Source organism: Parambassis ranga, chromosome 12 (genome assembly GCF_900634625.1).
Source record: "Parambassis ranga chromosome 12, fParRan2.1, whole genome shotgun sequence".
NCBI lineage: Eukaryota > Metazoa > Chordata > Actinopteri > Ambassidae > Parambassis > Parambassis ranga.
The window spans coordinates 16,067,115-16,091,549 of record NC_041032.1 but is presented as its reverse complement, the minus strand read 5'-3'; the positions used below and the strand labels follow the sequence as shown (position 1 = coordinate 16,091,549).

The 24,435-nt window shown below is 48.8% G+C and overlaps 2 protein-coding genes across 8 annotated transcripts; one reads left to right on the top strand and one right to left on the bottom strand.

Moving 5' to 3' along the window:
* Nucleotides 1-285: 285 nt before the first annotated feature.
* Nucleotides 286-11,925, top strand: scarb1 (scavenger receptor class B, member 1). 6 transcript variants are annotated; one of them, XM_028418598.1, is made up of 14 exons: nucleotides 286-484; nucleotides 1,832-1,992; nucleotides 2,664-2,805; nucleotides 3,626-3,829; nucleotides 4,082-4,177; nucleotides 4,270-4,385; nucleotides 4,465-4,631; nucleotides 5,289-5,407; nucleotides 9,059-9,132; nucleotides 9,257-9,308; nucleotides 9,379-9,525; nucleotides 10,144-10,191; nucleotides 10,643-10,715; nucleotides 11,322-11,925. In XM_028418598.1, the coding sequence occupies exons 1-14, from the start codon at nucleotides 362-364 to the stop codon at nucleotides 11,327-11,329; spliced, it is 1,530 nt and encodes a 509-aa protein (XP_028274399.1). In that variant the 5' UTR covers nucleotides 286-361; the 3' UTR covers nucleotides 11,330-11,925. The 6 variants fall into 6 exon arrangements, with proteins under 6 accessions (XP_028274399.1, XP_028274402.1, XP_028274403.1 ...); XM_028418599.1 differs by lacking the exon at nucleotides 286-484 and adding an exon at nucleotides 1,028-1,404; XM_028418601.1 differs by lacking the exon at nucleotides 10,144-10,191 and having other exon boundaries at nucleotides 287-484.
* Nucleotides 11,926-13,116: 1,191 nt separating this feature from the next.
* Nucleotides 13,117-19,227, bottom strand: tacr1b (tachykinin receptor 1b). Of its 2 annotated transcripts, none has more exons than XM_028417822.1 (7): nucleotides 18,856-19,227; nucleotides 18,119-18,294; nucleotides 17,606-17,800; nucleotides 15,626-15,776; nucleotides 15,239-15,454; nucleotides 15,032-15,128; nucleotides 13,117-14,393 (listed from the first exon to the last, which is right to left on the bottom strand). In XM_028417822.1, the coding sequence occupies exons 1-7, from the start codon at nucleotides 19,069-19,071 to the stop codon at nucleotides 14,164-14,166; spliced, it is 1,281 nt and encodes a 426-aa protein (XP_028273623.1). In that variant the 5' UTR covers nucleotides 19,072-19,227; the 3' UTR covers nucleotides 13,117-14,163. The 2 variants fall into 2 exon arrangements, with proteins under 2 accessions (XP_028273623.1, XP_028273624.1); XM_028417823.1 differs by having other exon boundaries at nucleotides 15,239-15,435.
* Between the last annotated feature and the right edge of the window lie 5,208 nt (nucleotides 19,228-24,435).

The following is a 24,435-nucleotide window of genomic DNA, read 5'->3' as shown; positions in this document are numbered from 1 at the left end:
CTACAGGAAGACAGTAAACACAGATTATGAGACGATATTACCAGTATGAGCCAAACTAAGGAGAGTAGAGCAGAGGTCATCATTATCTTCCTTTAAATCAGCAGGACAGGACGGCGTGGATGCTGGACCTCCTACATATTGACTTTTTAACATCAATAATTACCCTGTCGCCTGTCATCTGACTTCATTGTGACTGTGCATGCATTATTAAGATAGAAGTGATGAAGATGAGGAGGAGGAGGAGGAGGAGTCTGCAGGGTATAAACACAGGCTGCACAGCTGGCTGCTCCTTCTCTGCTCGTGTCTGTGCTCCAATACCCTGCAAACTCTCTCACATTTTATCAGCTGATCAATACTAGTAATGATGGCGATCAATAAATCCAAAGTGGCGCTTGGATTTATTGGGGCAGGGATTCTGACGCTGATGTTTGGAATCATTTCTGCAGTCATGGGACCAACAGTGATGAAGGACCAGATAATAAAGGTGAGTTACATCAAGGAAAACTTTCAGAATAATTATTTTTGTGCTGTCAAATTATATCTGATCCTGATTTTCTCTTCATTCTTCAAAATAATGTTTAATATGTCATGTTTCAAAATAATCTAAGATATCACCTCATGTACTGGGATAAACAGCTTGTTAAATATAGTTTAGTATTAATAGTAATATTAGTTTTTGTTTTTTTGTTTAATGGGGTCTGATATAATAGCCTTTCAAAATAAAAGCAGGACGAGTGTTTTATAAATAAGCGACAAAAATGTGAACAAACTGTTAAAGTGTTACGCCGTATAATGAAGGGTTAAAGAAAGAAAAACGTATTGTTTTTATAATGTTTCAAAATAAGAGAAGGATAAACACAAGCTTTTCAAAATAAAAGAAAAAATAGGAATAAACCAGCCGTGAGTGTATTTAGTTTTTTAAAAGCTTTTTATTTGTTGTATTTTTTACGTTTTACTTTGAAAAAGATAAAGAGTGTGTGTTCATCAGGCGCTGGTCCAGTGTGTACCGTGTAGGACTGCATTTCCCAGAATCCCCCGCGCAGCAGAGGCGTGTTCAGAAGCCTATAAGTACAGCGGCGGCAGACGGCCGCCGGTTGTGATCGATCAGAGCGATCAGCCGGCGGGAGACAGCGGGCTGTGACCGAGCATGAGCCGCTCCGCGTGACCGCGAAGCTCCGAGAAACACTCACAGCTAGCTAGCTGCGCGTTAGCCGCTCCGCTAACAGAAAGTTAAACAAAAGAGAGCCGCACAACAACAACAACAACAACAACAACAACAACAACATGGCCATCAATAAGTCCAGGGTGGCCGTGGTCTTCGTGGTGCTGGGGGTCCTGGCGGTGTTCTTCGGGACGGTTCTGACCTTCGTGGGTCCAATCATCATCGACGACCAGATCGTGAAGGTAAAAGCAGCGCGCGAGACGCTCTTACCTGTCCTGAAGGGCTTCACGAGCGGCCACGTGAGCGAACACAATAACTGATAACAGGCGCGTGCACGCGCACACACTTGAAGTGAAATAAGTGAGTGAAAGTTGTAGATCTGTTCTGTGATCGATGAGCTGGTGGGTGTGGACCTCACTGCTTCACACACACACACACACACACACACACACACACACACACACACGAACCTGAAGTGTTAAAATTACCTGCATGTAATGACACCGAGGGGCAGATCTGGGTCTGCTGTGACGACGACCCGTAGTGGAGCACTGTGTCCAAAAAGTGTCCAAACATGGACTAAACGGCACCGGCTGCGGCTCGCTGCCTAACCTGAGCGAATGTGTTGGACCATCTTTGAATCTGAGCAAAAGTCTCTATTCTCCTCAGAACACGGTGATCGATCCGAAGAACGAGCTGTCCTACACCATGTGGAAGGACGTCCCCGTGCCCTTCTTCATGTCCGTCTACTTTTTCAACGTCCTGAACCCGAAGGAGATCCTGAACGGGGAGAAGCCCATGGTGGAGCAGCGGGGGCCGTACGTCTACAGGTACCTGTCGGCCCGTTGGGTCAGCTCCGTCTGACGTTTTCCTTAAAAACAGGCAAACTGCTGAGAAGCATCGGCAGCGTGTGCGCTCTGGAACACGGTGTCCTGGCCTGCTGTGCAGTCTGGACTCCGGCCAACATGTGTACATAACGCACCCAGGCGATTGTGTGTTCTGTCCATAGAGGCAGCTGCAGCACGTCTTGACCTACATTCAGCAGAGTTCTGTGGAAGCAGACGGAGCTTCGTGCTGGACCCGCTCCCAGGAGTGTGGTATCGATTAATACTCATCACACTTAGACCTGAAGGGGGCCCGCCTCTGACGTCTGCCTCTGGCTCGGCCTCATGCAGCTGCTCGTGCAATCCAGGATCCTGCTGTGTGACTTCCTGTTAGCTCCCCGTGCACGCCGTGTGCATGAATGAATCAAAGTGTGGTCGTAAAAACAATCTTTTATTTCTTTTCATGCTGTGTGGGGAGACGCTGCTGCTGCTGCTGTGTGGTTTAATGTGGCATGTAGCAGTTAGCATGTAGCATCAAGACTGACAGCTCCACATCTGCTGCCGCCATCTTGGCTTTTTTTATCCTTTAACCCTTTGGAGGCGACTGTTGGCCGGCCCGGCCCTCCTGCACACTGAGCCGACCTCCTCCTTTGCTCATCTTGTTTCTCTTCTTGCAGGAAGCGCCTGCAGAAGGAGAACATCACGTTTCACCCCAACAACACGGTGTCCTACAGAGAGTACAGGCGCTACTACTTCGAGCCGTCCATGTCGGTGGGGAACGAGTCCGACGTGGTCACCATCCCAAACATGCTGGTCCTGGTAAGGCCTGCCCCCCCCCCTCCTGCTCCTCCTGCTCCTCCTTCATCCTCCTCCTGCTCTTCCTCCTCCTCCTCCTGCTGCTCTTCCTGCTCCTCCTTCACCCTGCTCCTCCTGCTCCTCCTTCATCCTCCTCCTCCTCCTGTTCCTCCTCCTCCTCCTCCTGCTCTTCCTGCTCCTCCTTCACCCTGCTCTTCCTGCTCCTCCTTCTCCTCCTCCTCCTTCCTCCTCCTTCACCCTGCTCTTCCTCCTCCTTCCTCCTCCTTCACCCTGCTCTTCCTCCTCCTTCCTCCTCCTTCATCCTCCTGCTCCTCCTCCTTCCTCCTCCTCCTGCTCCTCCTCCTCTTTCCTCCTCCTCCTGCTCCTCCTCCTCCTCCTGCTCTTCCTCCTCCTTCACCCTGCTCTTCACCCTGCTCTTCCTCCTCCTCCTCCTCCTTCATCCTCCTCCTCCTTCTCTTCCTTCCTCCTCCTCCTCCTTCTCCTCCTTCCTCCTCCTCCTTCATCCTCCTCCTTCCTCCTTCCTCCTCCTTCACCCTGCTCTTCCTCCTCCTCCTCCTCTTCCTCCTACTCCTCCTCCTCTTTCCTCCTGCTCCTGCTCCTCCTCCTCCTCCTCCTCTTCCTCCTTCCTCCTACTCCTCCTCTTCCTCCCCCCCTCCTCCTGCTCCTCCTTCTCCTTCCTCTTCCTCCTCCTCCTCCTCCTCTTCCTCCTCCTGCTCCTCCTGCTCTTCCTCCTCCTTCCTCCTCCTTCCTCCTCCTTCCTCCTCCTCCTCCTTCCTCCTCCTCCTCCTCTTCGTCTTCTCACCGCTGTTCGTGTGTCCTTCAGGGCGCGGCTGTGATGTTGGAGAACCTTCCCTTCGCGCTGCGTTTAATGATCAGCGCCACCTTCAAGACCTTCAACGAGGGGCCCTTCCTCACGAAGACGGTCGGGGAGCTGATGTGGGGCTACGACAGCGGCCTGGTGGAATTCCTTAACAAATACCTGCCCGGCATGCTGCCGACCTCGGGGAAGTTCGGCCTCTTCACCGAGGTGAGGGGGTGTGGGTGGTTTATGACTCTCTGAGGGGGTCAGGTTTACGACCTCCAGCCTGCAGAGGAGCTGAAGATGGATGAGAGCGTGACGGTGTTCGAAGGATGTCGTATATTTAAAAGAAAAAAGATTGAATTCAGAGGCAGAGATGAAAGAGGAGGAGAACAGGGAGGTGCACAGCCGTCAGTGAACGCAGCACGGCGGCCAGGGGAGTGACTGCTGACGCGCTTGGTGTGTTTGTCTTTTCTTCAGTTCAACAACTCCAACACCGGCCTGTTCACCATCTTCACCGGACAGGACGACATCAGGAAGGTCCACAGAGTCGACTCCTGGAACGGACTGAAGGAGGTGAGGCGCCTGCTTCCCGTTGATCTGATCAGGTCCTCCTCCTGTGTTTGTGGGTCGTACTGACGTCCTCTCTCTCTCTCTCTCTCTAACAGCTGAGCTACTGGAGGACTCCTCAGTGCAACATGATCAATGGAACAGCTGGCCAGATGTGGCCCCCCTTCCTGACTAAAGAGAGCACCCTACCTTTCTACAGCCCCGACGCCTGCAGGTGGGCGCGCCTCCTCTTTCTGTCGGTCCCGTGTCTCTCTCTCACTCTTTCCTTTACGAGGCAGCTTCCCTGTTTGCAGATCCATGGAGTTCATCTATCAGCGCTCCGGCGACTTTAAGGGCGTCCCTCTGTATCGGTTCTCATCATCGAAGAATCTGTTCGCCAACGGGACCGAGTACGCTCCCAACGAAGGCTTCTGCCCCTGCAGGCAGTCCGGCCTGCTCAACGTCAGCAGCTGCCGCTACAGTGAGTGTACAGCACTTCCTGTCACATGATCGGTCGGCGTGTTCTCATTGGTCGCCGCTCCTTGTTAGGTGAAAGATTTTATTTTGTATGATGTTGTTATGTGGTGTGGGTCCACATATCTAGAAGTGTGTCCCTAACATGAAGTTTTCATTTCTCTATGCATATTACTTATGTGTTAAGGAAGTTTTACAGAAGATCAAAGGCAGACAGGTACACTGAATGTATTGAGAAGTGTGTCATTTCCTTACTTCTCATAGACTTTTGTAATTCATTTCCTCTGTTAGCTGTTGTCTGCTCTTTGGAGAAAGCTCTGGTTGATATCAAGCTAAGGTTGTAAATCCAGATTTTTTCCTGGTCACTCTCAGATTTGACCCACAGCCTATTAGATGTTAGGACTTAAAGTGAACTTACATGGGGGAAGAGGTGTAAGCTTTTATGGGGCGTCATAAAGTCGCTCGTATGGTACAGTGATCATTCTCCTGGAGAACTTATCTTCAACTTAGGTTTACGACTGACAAAAGGGGACCCCCTGCTATTTCCTATCTGTTTTCTCCTGACTCTAAGGTTTCTCTAAGCTCGCTGTGACTGATCGGGCTTTATTTAGAACCCGTCACTGTTATGAACAGATCGGTAAATATCGTTCCTCCTCCTCCACAGACTCTCCGACCTTCATCTCTCAGCCTCACTTCTACAACGCTGATCCTGTGCTGCTGGACTACGTCCAGGGTCTTCATCCCACTGAGGAGGAGCACGGCCTGTTCATCGACATCCACCCAGTGAGTGCGCACACACACACACACACACACACAGCATCCTGGTCTTATGATGTATTCTCCAGTGAGCTGAAGTATGTGAGCAGGATATCCAGAAAATCTGAGCGGAAATCAAATCTCAGTCTTGGTGCAGCACTCAGATCTGCAGAGGTCTGTGTCTGATGCTTCTTTAAGCTCGTTAAGCAACAGTTTTATGAGATGAATTAACTTTATTCTGTAATCCTTCGCGTCCCAAAACACGTTTGAAATAATAATCATTTAGATCTCTGTCGGCCGCGCCCTCTCCGCCCTCTCTGCCCTGCAGCTGAGCTGCTGTTGTGTGTGCACGGTGTATTCTTGCTGACTGACAGAAGTGAAGTGTGGCACGAGCATCCTGTGTGTCTGCACGCTAGTTAACCACAGACGTTTGTCGGGCTTCTTCTGGTTTCTGTGTGTCTCTCGACGACACCGACACTTCCTTCTTATGTTTAGATTCAAAGCAGGTTTGGAGCTTTGAATCTAAACACAGAGCGATTAGAGAGCGATGAAGCGAGCGGCGTCACGGTGGCATCCGTCACATTAAGCTCGGAGCTTCGGTGCAGATAAGGTGCAGATGGATCAGGAGATGAACTTTGGGTCTGTTTTCCTTCAAGGCGCTGATCATATCAGCCTCAGCGCTCGATAACGGCACAGTAACCTGCGTGTGGATAATGACACGGCAGTATTACACGCTGATAAAGCCCTTATGCAACCGTGCCTGTGTGATCCTCACCTGAAGTATCTAATCTTTATCTCGATAAGGTAATTGGAAATTGGCTTATTCCACCATAATTGCAGCTGTTTGTGTTCTATGGCTCCAATAAAAGCTGATACACACTGTGCCAGTCGACTGCAGCTGGGCTGGGTTAATGTTTACAGCTGTAAAGTTTGTTTTTCATGTAGGACAGAATGGAGGAATGTTCAGTAACAATAAGACCACATCACAGCCACAGACTGACAAAACAGACATCCGTCCTCCTCAGCAACCAGCAGGAAGCCATGATGGAGTCACATGTGAGCAACATGCTGATCAACAGCTCCAGGAGAGAAATGAAACTAATTTGGGACGAGCGGATGAGAAGTGGTTTGTAAAGATGGTTAAAAACAAAAGTAGACCTCTTGGATTGTTGGAGGGAGGTCTGGTCTTCATCGAGGTCTCTGATAGACCAGCACTCAGAGGTGGTTTGATAGTGTGGATGAAGGTCGTCTGACGGGACCTGTGGCAGGTCTGTAGTCCTGCTTCAGTGTCAGATGTGTCCTGATGCTGGAACGTTGGCCCGCTCCGCTCACATCATCACATCATCATCATAACTCTGAGACGTCTCCATCCAGCAGCTCTGTGTTCTCTGACGTGGCTGCTGTGGTTTCTGTGTGTCTGCGTGCCTGTGCGGGTCCTGGTCTTGTCATGCCACCTGAGCTCCAGGCTCCTGGCCCGTGGCCCTGTGTCTCTCTGGGTCCTGCTGGCAGACAGCAGCCTGCAGATGGAGCTCTTCATTAAACCCAGCTGCTGCTCTGCTGGAAGTTAAACTTTACGACACTCGAACAGTTTCTGTTCGGTCCAGAAGAGACTCTGCTTCATGTTTCACATCAGCTCAGTGCAGAGGTCTGTGAGGAACCATAGAACCCTGCTGCTCAGCAAATGATTTATAACCTGAGATTATACAAACATACACGTGTGTTATTATGTCATTATGTGCGACATGCTTTGATACTAACAACTACTAATCTCTGGATTATTGAGACGAGTAATCAACTAATTGAATTAGAACGCACACAATTAATGTTGTTTAGCTGATCTATTTTAAATGTAGCTTTTGGGCATGCTACATAATGCTAATATCAGGGAAACATTTTTTAAAAATCCAGCCAAGCCAAAGATAAGTAGCACCAATAAAAACACGGCGTCAACTGAAACGGGGTTCAAAGGTCACATATCAGATTATTCAAATTAGGAGGTCAGCATCTCCACGCTGCCTCCAGTGTGAGCGGACAGGGTGGTGTTTACAGGACAGCTAACAGCTAACAGCTAACCACCTCACCTCTTTAAACACATCGTGTGCCCCCATAGCGAACCAGCTCCCTGTCGTCATGGTGACGTGGTCCCTTCATGCTTTGAGCCACGCACAGCTCTCAGATAATATTAGTGTGGTAACTAGAGACAGTACACACAGACCAAAAGTATGTGGACAGCCAGCCTGTCCGAGTTCTAAAGTCTGATGAAGGGTGATGAGGTCAGAGGTCAGAACAGACGAGGTCTTCCTCACAAACAGTGAAGATCATTTCTTTGAGTTATGTCTGTGCGGACAGACACACAGTGATCATCCAGATCCTCATGATCTGCTCTGAAGCTGCAGCAGGGATCAATGAGTGTTTGTCCATCAAATGTCCGAACACACTGAATAACGGACAATCAGGGTGTCCACATACTTGTGGTCATCCTGTGAGTGCTGTGGAAACCTCAGGGTTTATTGATCTGAAGGTTTATTTGAGAGGTTGAGTTTATCAACAGGGTGTGAATGATGGTTTATTGCAGTAATGAGTGACTCAGTGAGTCATGAGGCTCATGTTGCTCTAATGTCTGTATCAGCACTTCTTGTTTTGGACTCCTCAGTCCTCACTGCTGCTGGCTCTGCCAGCCTCTGCACGCCTCCTCCACTTCCTCCTGCTCTGTTTGCCCCGTGTCCACGGCTCTGAAATCTGCGTCCAAATAAACAGATCCATGTCCATACGTCCTCACAAATTGCTCAGTCCTCCTCGGTCCTCCTCTGACAGCTCGGTCCTCCTTCCACAGAGGTGTGTCTGTGCCGAGGCTGCAGCACTGGGACAGCAGTTAATGGAGTGAGATGTGAGGAGTGAGACATTTTTCAAAAATTGATCCTTCACAGCTGGAGCCGATTAAACCATGGCTCAGTCTGAGATGGTTTATATAAGCAACACACAACAGAACCTGACCGACTTACCAGCTGTTTATGAGCTGTGAGGACGCTCTGTGAGGGCGCTCTGTGAGGGCGCTCTGTGAGGGCGCTCTGTGAGGACGCTCTGTGAGGACACTGTTCCTCTTTGATTGGTTGAAACTGATTTGTGATGGAGGAGATCCAGCTGGTTCTTACGTTTTACGATAATTGACTCTATTGTCTGATTCAGCAGTCAGAGCGCCGCCGAGCCGTCTGTTGTTGGAGACAATCTGAGATTGAACCCAGAGCTGGTCTGTGAGTCCAGCACAGCCCGCAGTCATCAGTGACTTCAGCCCGCCAGGATGCAGCTCTGGAGGCCTGGACCTGGCTGGGTCCCTGCTGGTCCTGCCAGAGAAGCTTTCAGAGCCGGCTTCAGCCCGTTCAGCTACACTGTGTGTGTCAGTGTGAGTTAGAGTGATGCTCTGTGCTGGAGGAAAATCCAAACTTCAGCTGCATTGTGCAACTTCCACTGATCAATAAAACACCTCCTTAACTGGACTCCAGAGCTTTAGCTGTCGTCCAGCACTGAAACGCTAATCATGTAGCGCCCTGATTGTAGCATAATGTCCTGCAGAATGTGTTTGGTCTTCAGCCGTTGGTTGGAGGTTTGAATGTGTCCTTGGAGGTGTCCTCCTCCGTGTGTCCTCTCTGAGGCAGCTGTCTCTGTCCTGTCCCTCTGCAGCCTACCGGCGTCCCTCTGAACGTGGCCATCCGCCTGCAGCTCAACCTCTACATGAAGAGAGTGTCCGGAATCACGTCAGTATCAGACCCGTCCACTGTCATCATGTTTTTATGGTTCTGTGTGTGGTGTCCTGCTCGTCCTGTCTTTTCTCTGTGACCTCTGACCTCTGCTTTGACCTGAGAGTTCTTGTCCTTGTAGAGAAACCGGAAAGATTTCAGAGGTGGTGATGCCCATGATCTGGTTCGAGGAGGTGAGTGTTTCCATTTAAAGGTGTGCACGCTGACTCTGCACGCGCTCTAACCGCCGCTCCTCTTCCTCAGAACGGCTACATCGACGGCCCCGTCCTCAAGACCTTCCACACCAACCTGGTCGTTCTCCCCGCCGTCATGGAGATCATGCAGTACGGCTTCATAGCGCTGGGTCTGGCCACCGTCGTCGTCGCCGCCCTGGTGCATCACAGAGTGAAGGTAAGGCGTGCACGGCGTGGCGTTTGTCTGCATGTACCAGCATGGCGCGCAGTGACGCATGTTCTCCCCCGAACAGGACGGGAAAGCAGCAGGAGCGACTGCTCTGAGGAGGCTCTGATTGACCTGCTCTAATAAACGCTCCTCCTGTGAAGTGCAGTGTGTTTCACTCACTCCTGCTCCTCCGCTGACATTTCATTCAGATAACACCGCACATCCCTCTTTAAAGCTTCTCTGACTGACAGCAAAGCAGAAACTTCCTGTTCGTCTTCATCAGTAATTAGCTGAAGCACGGTGGTGGTAATGATGCGTTCATTGATCAGCTAGCAGCCATTTTCTTAGTGAGCGAGCTGCAACTTAGCTCCACGATAGTAATAATATTGTCCTCTCAGACTGTTTGGTAGTCCTGCAGCTAGCTTTGCTAAGCTTAGCGTTAGCATTAACTGCTGCGGCCGTCACGTGTCATCAGATTAGCCTCCCTGCCTCGGCTCTGCCGGTCTTACAGTCGGATCCTCTGTCATGGTGTGGTCAGCGGGTCGTAAAGCCGCGCGCTGAGCTAAAGGCTTCAGACATCACTCGGACAATTTAAAGGCTGTTATTGTTTATGGCTTGTGTTTGCAGAGGGCTCGTCACGCCGTGGTGATCTCCACTGTGGTGGGACACCCCTCGGTTCGTAGACCTGACTCCATCCTCTAATGACAAATTATTACGATTTATTTATTATCAGTTAATTCTGGTGGAAATGAGTTGATTTAGGATTTTGTTTTCTGAATGCGTGAATCAAATTTAAACAAATATTTATATTATATAAAGAACAATCAATAATGTAGATTTATGTGAAACTTTATATATTTTGTCTTTTCTGATTAATGTCGAGTTGCAAATTTCGTGTTTCCACCTGAAAACTCTAAATTAACAGATCCGCATGTCGGCTGAATTAACTGCATGGACCGATGTGTTGCCATCAGACACTGCATGCACACACACACACACACACACACACACACTCTCTGCACACCCACCTTCTAGAAACTAAACAAACTGCTTCAATCAGACCAGAACAAATCGCTCTGACTGTGTCTGTAGTCGGCTCACATTAAGACGTCTGGTCGTGTTTTAGGCCTCCGATAAAGAGCCGGTTAAAGGCTCGCACAGCGGTGGCACGCAGGAGAAAAGTATCATGGGTAACTCAGGTGGGTGCACACACACACACACACACACACACACACACACTGCACAGCACAACGCCTGAGGGTCATGTGATCCACGGTGTGAGACAATAATAAACAAACATGGCGTCAGCGCTGCGGCGTGGTCGCTCTGAACCGTTGGTGTGTTTTTGGTGTAATTAAAACTTTATTTATAAAAAAAACTGACGTTTGTTTTCAGATTGTCTGCAGTGGGTTGAGGAGGTGTTTTTAACCCTCTGAGGTCTCAGCTGACGCTAACGTCAGCCAATCACATCAAAGAGGAAACGGGCGTCTTTAAAAGCTAGCTAGTAGCAGTTAGCATGTGGGTGGAGGACAGAATCAGAAATCCTCCAACACCAAAGGTCCATGCTAACGTACTCAGCATGGACCTTACCTTTGTGCAAGACCAGTTTAAACCACTAGGTGGTGTAGTGAGCAGAGCAGTCTCTGTGGCTGTGGGAGGAATGTCGGATCAATCGGAGCCAAAGCAGAAACGCTGGACTCCAAGAGAGGATCTAGTGGCTCCATGACGCGTGCTGCTGAGGCCTCAGAGCGTTTGAACGTGGCTCTGATCAGCTGATAACTTCTCCTTTCTTCTTCTGGTCCCAGAAAAATAAGCCTGAAGGTGGCGGCGCACCAAAAGGAAACCACGGCCCTTCGACTGAAGAACGAGACCCTCTGCTCCAACACCACACAGACTGACACACACACACCCGGTGCTGTGGACTCTGTGACCACACACAACTGAGACACACACACACGGGTGGAGCGCCGCCATGTTTCTCTGCACTGTGAAGCCAAAGGCCGACGGGTCACTGTGTCCAGGCTGCTGCTCTGCTCGCTGTGCAGCGCAGCGCCATTTACTGTAATTCTAGGGAGACGCATGAACAACAAGGGAAAATACCTCCTCTGTGTGCAGGCTGCTGCTCTGCAACCCTCCTCCACCTCCTCCTCCTCCTCCTCCACCTCCTCCTCCACCACCGTGCCTCCTCCTCCACCACCATGCCTCCACCACCGTGCCTTCAACGTTTCTCTCTGTGCACTGAGGATCACGGCGAGCCGCCCGCCGGCGGCCGCCGCTCCTGTCTGTACTGTCTCTTCCTGTGAAGGTGTGAATCTTTAATGTTTTTATGAATGTAAGACGTGTCGTGGGTTAATTGGTGTGTGAGGAGACATTTTAGATGTAAATAAACTAAATATACAAAGTGTGAAACGAGTGTTTGTGCTGACTGCAGCCCTGCGGAGCGTCTGGCAGGCGTGGGCTGACGTTCACCCCGAGCTGCTGACGGGCGGAGGAGTTTGACCCGTTTATCTGCTCTTTATCTGCAGCTATTATCACTCAGTCAAAGTCTGACGGCTGTTCTGTCAGCTTCAGGCTCACCTGCAGCAGTGACCTTCATTTCCTAGAAAAGATTGTGGCTTTCTGTGGAAGACTGAGTCAGAGCCACCGAGGCTCAGCAACAGCTGATGTGACTTTTATCTGACTCTTTTTTTTCAGGGCAAAACTGTAATTTGCTTTAGTGCAGTGAGCAGTGTAGCAGCTAGGTGGAGCCAGACTCCTGGTTTTGGAGTATTAAAACCAGTAGATGACCAGAGGAGGAGAAAGGAGCCTCATGAGGGAGCGCCTCTCCTGGCTCCTGAGCAGCAGCACGTTCTTTGTGTTGCTTTCGTTCATCCTGATGGACGTGTGGCTCATAAAGCACACGGGTGGAGCAGGATCAGCCGGTGATGCTGACAGCGTGGCCTGCGTCACTGTTGTTCCTCCAGGCGTCCATCTTTGTTTTGTTTGAGCTGCAGGTTCGAACGTGTTAATGAAAGGCTTTGATCATTCTGAAAATGACCTCAGAAATCCAAGAATGCCCTGTGTCAGGCTCCACGCTGTGAGCTCGCGCTGAACCACGCTTGGTTCCGACCAATCAGAGGCCACCAGGAAGTGCTGTCCGTCCTAAATTAATCAAAGCTGACACACAAAGGGTTAAAACAGAGCCAAAACCATGGACTTCCTGTTCCTGGATTCAAGGTTTCATATCTGTGTGTATATTATTATACAGAAATCTAGTCTCTGTCATAACAGAAGCTTCACCTGCTGCAGGTGGAGGCGTTCAGCTGCCTCCTCCATCACCTCAGATAACTAATCCTTCTATTAATGACACAGCAGAGGAAATTTGAACGACTGCATGAGTGAGGAAAGAGTTAAAACACATGAAACCAGTGTGTGTGTCTGTGTTGGATGGTTTTATCTCTCTCAGTTTGGCTTAATGCTGAATGAGTCAGCTGCAATTAATATTCAATCAGAATCTGTGTGTGTGTGTGTGTGTCTCTGTGTGTGTGTCTGTGTGTGTGTGTGTGTGTACGGATTAGTCTGTGTGTGTGGATTACAGGGATTCAGCCACACAAAGGAGCGTTCCTGTCTGATACACATTTATTCTTTTTATGACAAACAAACAAACATTCAACCTTTTGTATTGATGATACGATCAATATGATTTACACAGTGATACCTCCATGTTGTGTGTGATCACTCGGGCATATTGAAACACAAAGACCACTGTGACTACATATCATGATGTAAATTGTAATCTGATTACAAGCAGCAGACGCCGTCACGCTCTGAAGTCATGAAGCGTTTAACATAATGAGTCCTGGAGACGTTCCTCAGGTTTCAGAGGTCTGCCAGGAGCTTCTCCGAGGACGCCGTGGGACCCGCTGTCCCTGGATGATGATGGCCGATCGTCTCCTGTCAGTGGGTGGGCGTTTCAGGCAGCAAGTGAACAGTTTGTCCTGAAAGTGGATGTTAGAAGCAGAAAGAGGCAGAAAGAAGCGAGGCGCCGGCCAGGCTGTGATGTCAGAGCGGCTCTGAGGCTGCAGCTGGGCGTGGATGGACGAGCTTATTAACGCATGACGGTCTGACCCAGATGATTCATTTATTCTGGATTATTTAAATTTAAATCTAATGTTTTTTTCTTCACCTCTTCTTTTTGCATGTTTCCAGGTCTGATGAGGTGTCGGTGAAGTCTGGGTCTGGCTCCTCCCGCGTGTTGTCGGCGGCTCGGAGCAGCAGCCTCTGTGTAAACACTGAGCTCTGCCAGGTTGTGTGCAGCTGTTGTGTGTCTGCCTGTGAACAGAGATGTGTGTGCGCTGGATGTTTTCCTTTCCTTCGGTGTGTTATCAATCCGTCTCTGCGTCTCTATATTTAGCTGACCTGTGACCTCGCCGCTGCAGACGAGCCCCGCTCCACACATTGTCAAAACAAGGGGCTAATCCTGTCCAACAGGTGCGAGCCGCACACAGACACACACAGACACACACTCACACTGTAGCTGCCCTCTCAGCCACAGCATCACAGCCTTGGCGTTGTTGCTGTGGGACCTTCAGGGTCCACAGGCAGTGGTGGAATGTTGGGGGTCTTCTGTCAGGCCTCTGATGGCGGCGCGGCGGGCAGAGATAAACATCACAGCTGAATAATGCACTTAATCTGTACAAAGATGAACGCCACTGACGTCACTCCTGGTGGATGCCGTGAGTGGGACCGTGACGTGTTTCTGAGCCCAAACCGTCCGGCGTGACGCCCCCGTGAGGCTGCGAGCAGGACGGCAGCTCCGCACGCTTCTGCTCCGCTGCTGCAGGGTGAGCGGTGGCGGAAACCACGGTCTCCATCCGACTGCCTCGGTACATGCTCACCTGAAGAGAGACGCTTAGCTTAGCACAGACAGACGGACAGACGGACGTGTTAGCATGCAGCTCCTCCCTCAGACACCCTTTCATTTTTTTAGCTTAGCCTCATCACTCACATCTCCAGGCTTCAGTTTGCATGTTTTATGTTGACTGTCTGGCCAGCAAGCTAACATGCTAACATGCTAACTGTACCAACATGCATTGCAGCCTGTTCCACTGAACACACTCCAAAGAGCCCTGAAGCTCTCTTAGGCTAGCACGCCACCATCATGTCTCCCTGCTAGCGCCGAGTCTTCCTCTCTGGTTGGACTGAAGGTGGACTCGATGCTACATGGGCTGAATACACCATCTAGTGGTTCAGAGAGGTTTTACAGACACAGCAGTCCTCTACACACATGCTAACTGCTACATGCTAGCTGTCAGAGAGCCCCGGCAGCTCGCTGTGCTCCTTCTTCGGTCTGATTGGTCGATGTGGGCTTGTGAATGATCTGATCTGAGGTGTATTTTGATGCACGTGGCCGCTGGTTTGTGTCAGGGCTCGTTGTGTGTGTGTCACAGAGGAGGCAGGGGAACCGTACACCAGTGGAACTTTCTGGAGTAATTGGATTTACGGAGCTGTCAGAGCGCTCGTCTCTCACACACACCTGTGTCTGCAGGTACCGAGGCGATTTGAGCTCCAGCTCCTCTTTGGCGTTGGCGGGAGAGCAGCAGCAGAACACCTGCTGGAAGCCGGCTCTGAACCTGCAAGCGTTCCACAGCAGCAGGGATTAGAGAGGCGGCCGGGATTACAGACACAAACACAGATTACCTTACACCCGTGCAGCCACGCTGACGGGCGGCCGCCGGCCCACCTGCTGTTCAGGCAGTAGTAGATGATGGGGTTGTACATGGTGGAGCTCATGGCCAGCCACATGACGGCCAGGTACACCTGCTGGATGTAGCGCTCCTCGAACAGGTCCGGGAAGAACTGGTGCAGCAGGAAGTAGACGTGATAGGGCAGCCAGCAGACGGCGAAGGTGCACACCACCACGATCATCATCTTCACCACCTGCCGCAGGAAGACTAATCTGTCCGGCGTTTCATGTGCAGATTAAAAAGCCATTCAATTAACTGATGGTGTGTGTGGGGAGGCAACGCCCAGGTGTGTGTCTGTGCGTGTCTGTGTGTGCAGTGTGTGCATCTGTGTGTGTCTGTGTGTGTCTGTGTGTGTGTCTGTGTGTGTCTGTGCGGTTCATCACCTTGCGTTTAGCGATGAGCTGCTCTTTGTAGTGCTCGGATGAGTCTCCGGGAATCTCGCTCGCCCACAGGGTGACGCCCACGGTCGTGTACGCCCATCCCATGATGCAAAGCGGCAGGAAGTAGATCAGCAGCGTCACACACACATAATATCTGTTTAAAAAAAAATGAAACATGAGGAAGAAGCCAGCGTTTATTCTAAAATAAACTGGCCTGCACGTTAAATACACGAGGACGCCGAAAAGAGATCTACGGTGGCCCCCGAGGTACAAAATACATTAAACCAAACCAGAGTACGACAACAATGTTACAGAAAAAATCAAAATATATTGTAAGAAAAACTGAAAATAAAACAAGGCCGGTGTGAGAACAGGAGCTGTGAAACAAGTTTGTTTTGACAGAGCGGTGACACCTGAGCTGTGTTCAGCGGGCGTGGGTTTTATTCTTAGACATTAATCTCATTATGTGCGATATGCATATACACGAGCTCCTGTCAGTTCTGCAGCTCTGAAGGAATAAACATGTGTTTTCTTTCTTTTTAGAATCAGAGTCAAAGTCGCTTCCTGTTCTCAGCTCTGCTGTTTCAGCTTTATATCTGCTGGCAGATGACCGAGCTAAGCTAAGCTAAGCTAAGCTAAGCTAATCGTGTTGTAACACACCTCAGCTCATTTTCTGTCACACGGCCTGTTTCCATGTCTGTTTCTGTGATCTTCTCTCTCTGAATGTGAGTTTTTGGCCCCATTCACACAGGTCAGTCCAGCTAGAGCAGGATTGAATCCAGATCAGCCTTTAAACTGGATACGTTCAAATCTGGCTATCACACACACGTGTCCGCACTCAATCCAGCTGAACCCGGCTTCTTTGTTGTCCTCCAAACCTCTAGGTGGCGCCTCGTAATATACAGAGTCCGTTCAGGCTTTTGCAGGTTTTTTTTGTCCCGTGTCGCTCGTTTTTTTTCGGTTCTAAAAGCAGTTTGTTCCTTTGCAGCCCTGTGGAATATAAACTCGGGCCAAAGCTGTCTTAGTTCGACGGTTGTTTACATACGGCTTTTGTACGCGACCTGGACACTGTCCCCGTGAACCAGAAGTATCCCAGTGCTAGCGGGATTAGCTAGCCGCATTTGCGTTCAGACCAGGTGTAAGCCGATCCAGCTAGATCCACCTGTGAGAGGTGGACTGAAATCAATCCGGATATATCCAGATACGGCCCGAATCCTGCTCTAGCTGGATTGATGTCCTCAGTGAGAACGGGGTCTCAGTCTTAGATTTCTCAGCTTTGATCTGGCAGCAGCACCTTCTTTTAGCATCTTTTTGTGTTTGTCGACCTGAACTTGAGCTGAACTGATCGGGTTCATCAGCCGTGCGGCCGGTTACAGCAGCTCGATCACTGCTCACCGAGTGTTTGTGGAGGAGCTCTGTCTCTGTGTTTAGAGAGCAGCCTGCTAATCTGTCGGCTGTGTGAGCCAACGCATCTCATCTGACGAGTGAACGTGTTTAAACAGAGCTCAGGCTGCAGAAGTCGTCTCTACACTTCATCCTCATGTCTCAGCTTTCTGACTGTAAACACTGTCCAGACATCTGTCCGCAGGAATCTGTCCGGACGTCCCGGCCGCCTGAAACATCGGGCATGAACCCCAATCCACCAGAGGGACGCGAAGGTTTCCAGCACAAAGACCAGCTCCTCCACATCCAGAGCTGACGTCAAAGCTCTGATGGAGGGCGAGGTAGGATCGTACTGGACGAAACACATGATTCTTTGTTCTGTATGAATATTAAACACACGACCTCAGCGAGAGTTCACACACTGTTTAAATCCTCACATCTTCCAGAAGCTTTTCCACCATTTTCTTAGCGACTAACCCGATCATTGAATATGTTAGTATGACCACAGGAGGGCGCCAGCTCTCTTTCTCTTTTCCGGAGCCGACGGGCTCGGTCTGCTGCCCCCTCCTGGCCAGCAGGAGAAGCCACCTTCATACTCACATCTTCTTGAAGTCCACTGTGGAGTATTCAGGCCAGTCGATGTAGCAGACGGTGCGTCCGGGCAGCAGGTCGGTGGCTGAGTAGTGGTACTGAGGGAAGGCCAGGAGCAGGGCCAGGATCCAGATCACAGCGATGACCACGCGGGTCTGCGTGGAGGACAGCCTCTGCTGCAGGGGGTGGATGATAGCCATGTACCTGACAGACAGAAACACAGCAGCTGCTGGGTGACTGAAGCGTGTGTTCGGTCGGTGGTTCTGTCTCCTCACTCATGTCTGTTCATGTCAGAACATCATGAACCTCAGTGAAGAGATGATGCTGATCTGAGGCCTGAAGGAAGCAGCGAGCAGCGCCTCCATCTTTTCTCATAACTCACCGTAACACCGCCGGAGTGAGAGCCGTGACACCGAGCCTCCCTGCACCACTGCTGCATCTCATGTGCTGCCTGAACAGCCTTAAGGTATGAACACACACACTCACACGCACACACACACACACACACACACACATGCTAACCTGTCCAGTGCGATGGCCGTCATGGAGCAGATGCTGGCAAAGATGGCTGCGATGGGGAAGAAGTTGTGGAAGCGACAGTAAACCAAACCAAAGTACCACTCGTTGTGGACGGCGTAGGCGAAGTTGATGACTGTGTTGAACGCCGACATGGCGGCCTCGGCGAAGGCCAGGTTCACCTGAGGAGGAGAGAGAGCGTGGCTACAGCTCCAACATGTAAATGCACCAGTTTACCTCCATATTCTTTAACATGTCACTGAAGTTAGCATGCTAACAAGTTAGCTTCATGTAATGCTACTTTGAGCAGTGAGCTTAGCGTAGCATCCATGCAGAGTTAGCAGTGTTAGCATCTAGAATAGGATTTTTCCCACGAACATGACTCTACTAGCGTAGCATGCTAAGCTACTAGCCACGGACCACGCCCTCATGTGATACCACCATGAACCACTAGAGGGTGCAGTGAGACACTGAGTCAGGTGCTGGTTTCTGGTTCAGAAATCAAAAACTCATGTGACGCATTAGGAGCTAATTGTTAGACCACTGTGGTGGCGCCCCCTTCAGGACTAAGCAACAACTGCTCCTTAATGTGAACGCATTCATGGATCGTGTGACTTTAGGTCATATAATCCTAGTTCCGGATCAGTTCTCTACAGAACCTTCTCGCTCTGGTGAGCAGCAAAGTGAAGAACAGGTGATTCTAAAGTGCACAAAATAACAAAAACACGTTTTTAAACACTTACCAGGAAGTAGTTGGTGACGGTCCGCATGCGTTTGTGCGCCAGAATGATCCAGATCACCACCACGTTTCCGACCACGGACACGGCCACGATGCTGCAGTACGCCACAGCCCACAGAGTGATCTGCCACACCGGCTGCACGAACTGGTTGAAGCCGCTGTCGCTGCAGTTCGTCCCGTTAGCGGCGTCACGGTCGGTGCCGTTGCAGAGAGGCTCCATCCTCAGACCGGATCCCCGACGGTCCCTCTGACTCTCACAGAATCCAAAAAAAGGAGCAGCGCGCGTGGGAGTGGGGCTAAAAAAGCGCAGCTCCGCACATTTTACGCACTGGACCGCGCGCTCCTCACCGCGCCATTACGCAGGACGCGGCGCACCACACACTGACACACACACACACACACACTGACACACACTGACACACACACACACACACACACACACTGACACACACACACAGACGCTGTTCAGGCTGTTTAACCCCCACAGACACACACACGCAGCCCGGTCAGTGTCAGCTCTCCTCGCTGCGTTTGACCCTGGAATCATTTATTTGGACCTTTGATATAATCTGAGCGGATTAGCCCTCACACTGTAGGTTTATATAATCTGTCAGCCAGGTATAGAAACGTGTTTATATGCAGGCGCACTGCAAACAGAGTGTGTGAACGGACCGACCACAGGACAGAAGGACACAGATGAAATCTCATGTTTTCAGTTTGGTTCCATGTTTATTAATCTGAATTTATTCCAGATCATTTCTCTTAATATCAGCCTCTGTCTTCAGGAAGAGGATCACAGCAAACCTCTGTAAATTCTGAGTTTACATCTTTCACCTCCAGGTTCAAACTTTGAATCGAAGTCAGCATAAAAACTGAACTGGATCTTGGAAATCTGATGTTTGGGTCAGAATTAAATCTCAGAATTTTTCTTTGACAAAAAGGCAGATTTCTCTGAAATGTTTTAATTTGATTTAATTTACAGTTTTTAACACTGTGAGTCAGTGGAAAACCTCCTGGACTCTGAGTCCTGACGCTCCTCCACTGAACAGTCAAATAAAAGCTGAATGAGTCCAGGTCATGTGGTCAGGAGCCGATCAGCAAAGTGATGGAAAAACAGATAAGTGGAGCGAATTCATCCTTCAGCTCCACTGCAGCTGTCTGTCTCCCTCTGCCTGTCTCTCTCTCTCTGTCTGTCTGTCTGCCTGTCTCTCTGCCTGTCTCTCTCTCTGTCTCTCTGTCTGTCTGTCTGTCTCTCTGTCTGTCTCCCTGTCTGTCTCTCTGTCTCTCTGTCTGTCTCTCTGTCTGTCTCTCTGTCTCTCTGTCTGTCTGTCTCCCTGTCTGTCTCTCTGTCTCTCTGTCTGTCTCTCTGTCTGTCTCTCTGTCTCTCTGTCTGTCTGTCTCTCTGTCTGTCTCTCTGTCTCTCTGTCTGTCTGTCTCTCTGTCTGTCTCTCTCTCTGTCTGTCTCTCTGTCTCTCTGTCTGTCTCTCTGTCTGTCTCTCTCTCTGTCTGATTGGAGCTCTCAGAGTCCTCTGCAGGAGAACAGGACTTCAGTGTGCTTGTGTCACCTGCTCCCTCAGCTGCTGGACGCGGCGGCACACTGCAGGTAGTGACGCCTCCTGTTTGAAGGAGAGTGGAAGTGACACCACAAAGAGAAGGACGGGCGGCGCGCTGCAGTTCTGTCTTTATCCCGCTCAACACCTGCTTTCACAGCACGGTCACATTAAAAAGTGAGAGTTTGGTAAACAGGACGCCGCGGGGGGGGGAGCGGCGTGCGTCTCACAGGACATCCTGACTGTGATGGAGGAGGACAGAGGAGTAAGACAACTCCTCGGGCAGAAGGAGGAGCAGGTTCAGACACGACCTGAGTTTATCCTGAGAGGTTTCTGCAGCGGTTTGTGAGTGTGTGGATGAGGCCGAGCTCCTCCACCACAATCCAAACAGAGTGACGGCTGCATCAAAGCGACGGTTTCTGACTGTCACACTGAGCTGCTGGATCCTGAACAAATGAATTTAAATCAAACACACACTGTGTGTGTGTGCAGGGAGTTGAGAGCAGATGCCAGCGCTGAGGCGTCCTCAGCTCGGTTTGTGCTGTCAGAAAGACGCTTCCTTCGCCAGGAGCCAGTCTCTGCCAGCCCAAGGTCAGCCATCACCGCCGTCCGTCCGCAAGGACGGAAATAAGAACAAAACAACAACAACAGTCACATTTTAGATACACACAAGTTCTCAAGACTGTCTGTCATGTCTTATTTTGGTGTGACCTCTCAGAAGTCTGAATATTTGTCTTCTGACTTATTATTAACTAGAATTATTTATATGACAGCAGAGGTCGCCCCTTTAATATAAAATAATCCTTTAAATATGTGTGAAATAAAACAGTGAACACACACTTCAGATTAAACTGGCATCATCATCATCATCCTCACACATTTATGTTTTTGTACATTTAGATCAATCCGCCTCTTTTTCCTCTGCCCCGAGGAGTCCTCGCTGCACCATCAGATACGAATCTGTGTGTGTGTGTGTGTGTGTGTGTGTGTGTGCCAAACTGACATTTGATTATTCTTCAAACAGAATCTTATCTGTCATATATGCAAATGAGTGGATTCATTAAGCAGCACAGCAGAAATATGAGTTATTAATTGACTCTCATGTGATTGTTTCTGCAGCGTCACAGGATCTTATTGTTTGAACATTTTCTCCTGCTTTTATATTGATGAGTTATGTGTAAACAGGGGGAGGTTTCAGAGATGTGTGATCAGTATTTTTATTCATAAAAACTCAGCCTCTCCATCTCTGATTAGAATTTTGTTCCTGTAGTTTTCAGAAGTGTCCACCAGAGGGCGCTGACCGATTTCTGAACTACTTACAGTCATTATAAGCAGAAAACAAACATAAGTTATTACAAAGTTATGTTTATGATTTAAAGATGAATTTAGCTTGATGAAGACAGAGTTGACATGTGTCGGGACATTACTAGATACCAGAGGATCATAGTTTGACAAGTTTACATCAGTATGATTGTTGTTAAGCAAATGCTAGCATTAAATGACGCTAACTTTAGCTTCTGTTCACCGTCTGATGGCGCTAAAGTTAGCCTCTAATTTTGACAACTAACCTTTTGAAAGACAGTACAACGTCCCATTTAAACCTCAGGATATAATGTAGTAACATTAATAACTGTACACTGGACAAATATATGTTTTAAAGTGTTCCAGGTTAATGTGGTGCAAGTTAGAAATTAAACATTTCATAAATCTGAGCGACTGGTTACTTTAAATTATTGCTGATGTTTTGTTTATTATTCACATTCTCTGCATTCTGTTTGCAGAACATCTGAGTAAACAACTGATAGCTGCTTCTAATTACTGCAAAGCATGCTGGGAAAAAGAGGACAGCCACTGAAGTGTGTGATCTGCAGGTTTTAAAAGGGGGGACCTCTGAACCCAGCTCCAGGACCTGCTGCATGGGTCTGGATTCTCCTTGTGGATTTCAGATAAGATATGAAACTGTTGAACCGACAGAGGAGTCGCACACATGAACGAACAAAAGCTGAACTAAAGTTTCTTTTTGCAAAGATTAAAACTGGGAAACTGTTCAGAAATGAAGCAGATTACACATTCTGAGGTCTAATCCACCCTGCTGTCTAACACTTTAGGAGGATTTCTGACATGAGGAACAGATAATGGTCAATGTTTTACTGTTTTACTTTGTGGATTTTATTTATACTCTGATATTTTAATGTAACCTGTAACTCCTCTGGGATTAATTCATTTTTTCTTCTCTTATGTCAGCAGGGTTTCAGTAATCAGCGCTGCTCTGTCTCCTCATGAGGAAAAAGGAAATCAGCCTGTTGGCGCTCTCTAGTGGTCGGACAGCTGCTGAAGAGGCAGGAGGACTTCAGATGTTCAGCATGGCTCCATCTTGTGGTTAGAAAGTGGAACTTTCTTCAGTGTCAGGTCCCTGGTTTTATAAAATCAGACACCTGAATCACACGTCATACTTTGTTTAGGTTTAATTGATCATGAACGTCCTCCCAGGTCATGGAGACATCTTCATGTACTTTCTGTTGTTTGCGCAGCTCTGAAACACATTCACTTTACAGAAATCTGTCAAATCCTCACATGCGAGGAGGCAGACCCAACAGGATTTTATCCAGGTTTAATAACCTGGATTATTAGTAAACTTGTTAAATTATTCTAATCTCAGCTCTGCATCAATTCGTTGAATATGTTACAGAAAGATAATTTCCTGTAGGTCTAAAAAAACCTGGTCTGTAACCAGGAGGAAAATGTGAATGGACGCTGCACAGACAAAATTGATGACACACACACACACACACACACACACACACACCCTCCACTCTCATTCAATACTCAATACTCTGACTGTCTGTACAGTCATTGAGAGGGCTGGCGAGCATTCATTTGCCTCGTTGTGCTGAACTGAAATCTGCTCCGTTCATCCTGCAGTAACACCGTCACTTCCTCAGCTTCTCCTCACACAGCAGGTAAGACCGATCCTTTTTAAAAATGTGTAGATGCTAGAGTTAAATACATACAAAGCTCTGTGTTAAAAAGAAAATAAAGTGCAAAACAGCATAGATTATAGATTATAGCTCTGCTGTGATCAAGATTATCTTTAGAGAATCAGGACATTCATTTAAAAGTTGTTTCTGTTGGTGACAAATTAACCTCAGCATGTTTGTTATAGTGAGAATAACAGCGGGATGATCCTGGATTATCTGCTTTGATATTTGACTGTAGAAATATGCACCGCAGCAAAGCTGTGTGGTTTTTAATCTATCAGGTAAACCTACTTTTATGGATGATTTGATATTATATATATTTATATTATGTTAAAGTCCTTTGGTGTCAGTCAGCATCAGTTCAGTCAAAGTACCTGCAGACCTCACACGCATGTACAGATGCCTGAATATAATCTGAGCTGCATTGTGGGTAATGTAGGCACAACATCGGTTTGGAATGAATTTGGATGTAGATTTAAATTCAGGAAGGAAGCACACACGCTGCCTGGAGGTGTAACGTCACGCTCCTGAGTGAAGGTGTAGACAGAGTGTGTGTGTGTGTGTGTGTGTGTGAAGCTGTGCAGCGTTGGTGTGTTGATAAAATCTGAGCGAAGAGTTTTGCTGTTTTTCATCTGCTGGCCGCCTGCAGACTGAAGCTGTGCAGAGCTTCAGGACGGGACTCGTGTTGTACTCATTGACCAAAAACATTGACCAGAATTACATAATGACATGCAGCACTGCAGCAGCACAGACGCTCGCAGCCATTTCCTCCGATACGCACAATTCACAGATTATTATATTAGTTTGTAAACATGCTTTTACTTTTATGTGCTAAAAGACTTTATGATTTAATACTTATCACTCCCTGTGTGTGTGTGTGTGTGTGTGTGTGTGTGTGTGTGTGTGTGTGTGTGTGTGTGTGTGTGTGACTCCGCTCATGTGACTGTCCTTCACAGTCAGTGATCAGGCTTCAGGAACTAGTTACCAATTAGAAATGACACGTATTGATCAGCCTAGAAAACTCCCCCAAATCAGTTGTAGAAAGACAAACCTGCG

Excerpts from the sequence above, each read along its gene's own strand:
- scarb1 (XM_028418598.1), top strand. The coding sequence starts at position 362 with ATGATGGCGATCAATAAATCCAAAGTGGCGCTTGGATTTATTGGGGCA. Across the intron at positions 4,178-4,269 it reads CCTGGAACGGACTGAAGGAG|CTGAGCTACTGGAGGACTCC; the intron begins GTGAGGCGCCTG and ends TCTCTCTAACAG. Across the intron at positions 9,309-9,378 it reads CCATGATCTGGTTCGAGGAG|AACGGCTACATCGACGGCCC; the intron begins GTGAGTGTTTCC and ends CCTCTTCCTCAG.
- tacr1b (XM_028417822.1), bottom strand. The coding sequence starts at position 19,071 with ATGGAGCCTCTCTGCAACGGCACCGACCGTGACGCCGCTAACGGGACG. Across the intron at positions 15,777-17,605 it reads ACAGTGGACTTCAAGAAGAT|ATATTATGTGTGTGTGACGC; the intron begins GTGAGTATGAAG and ends TTTTTTAAACAG. Across the intron at positions 14,394-15,031 it reads CTCGGTACCTGCAGACACAG|GTGAGCATGTACCGAGGCAG; the intron begins GTGTGTGTGAGA and ends GTCTCTCTTCAG.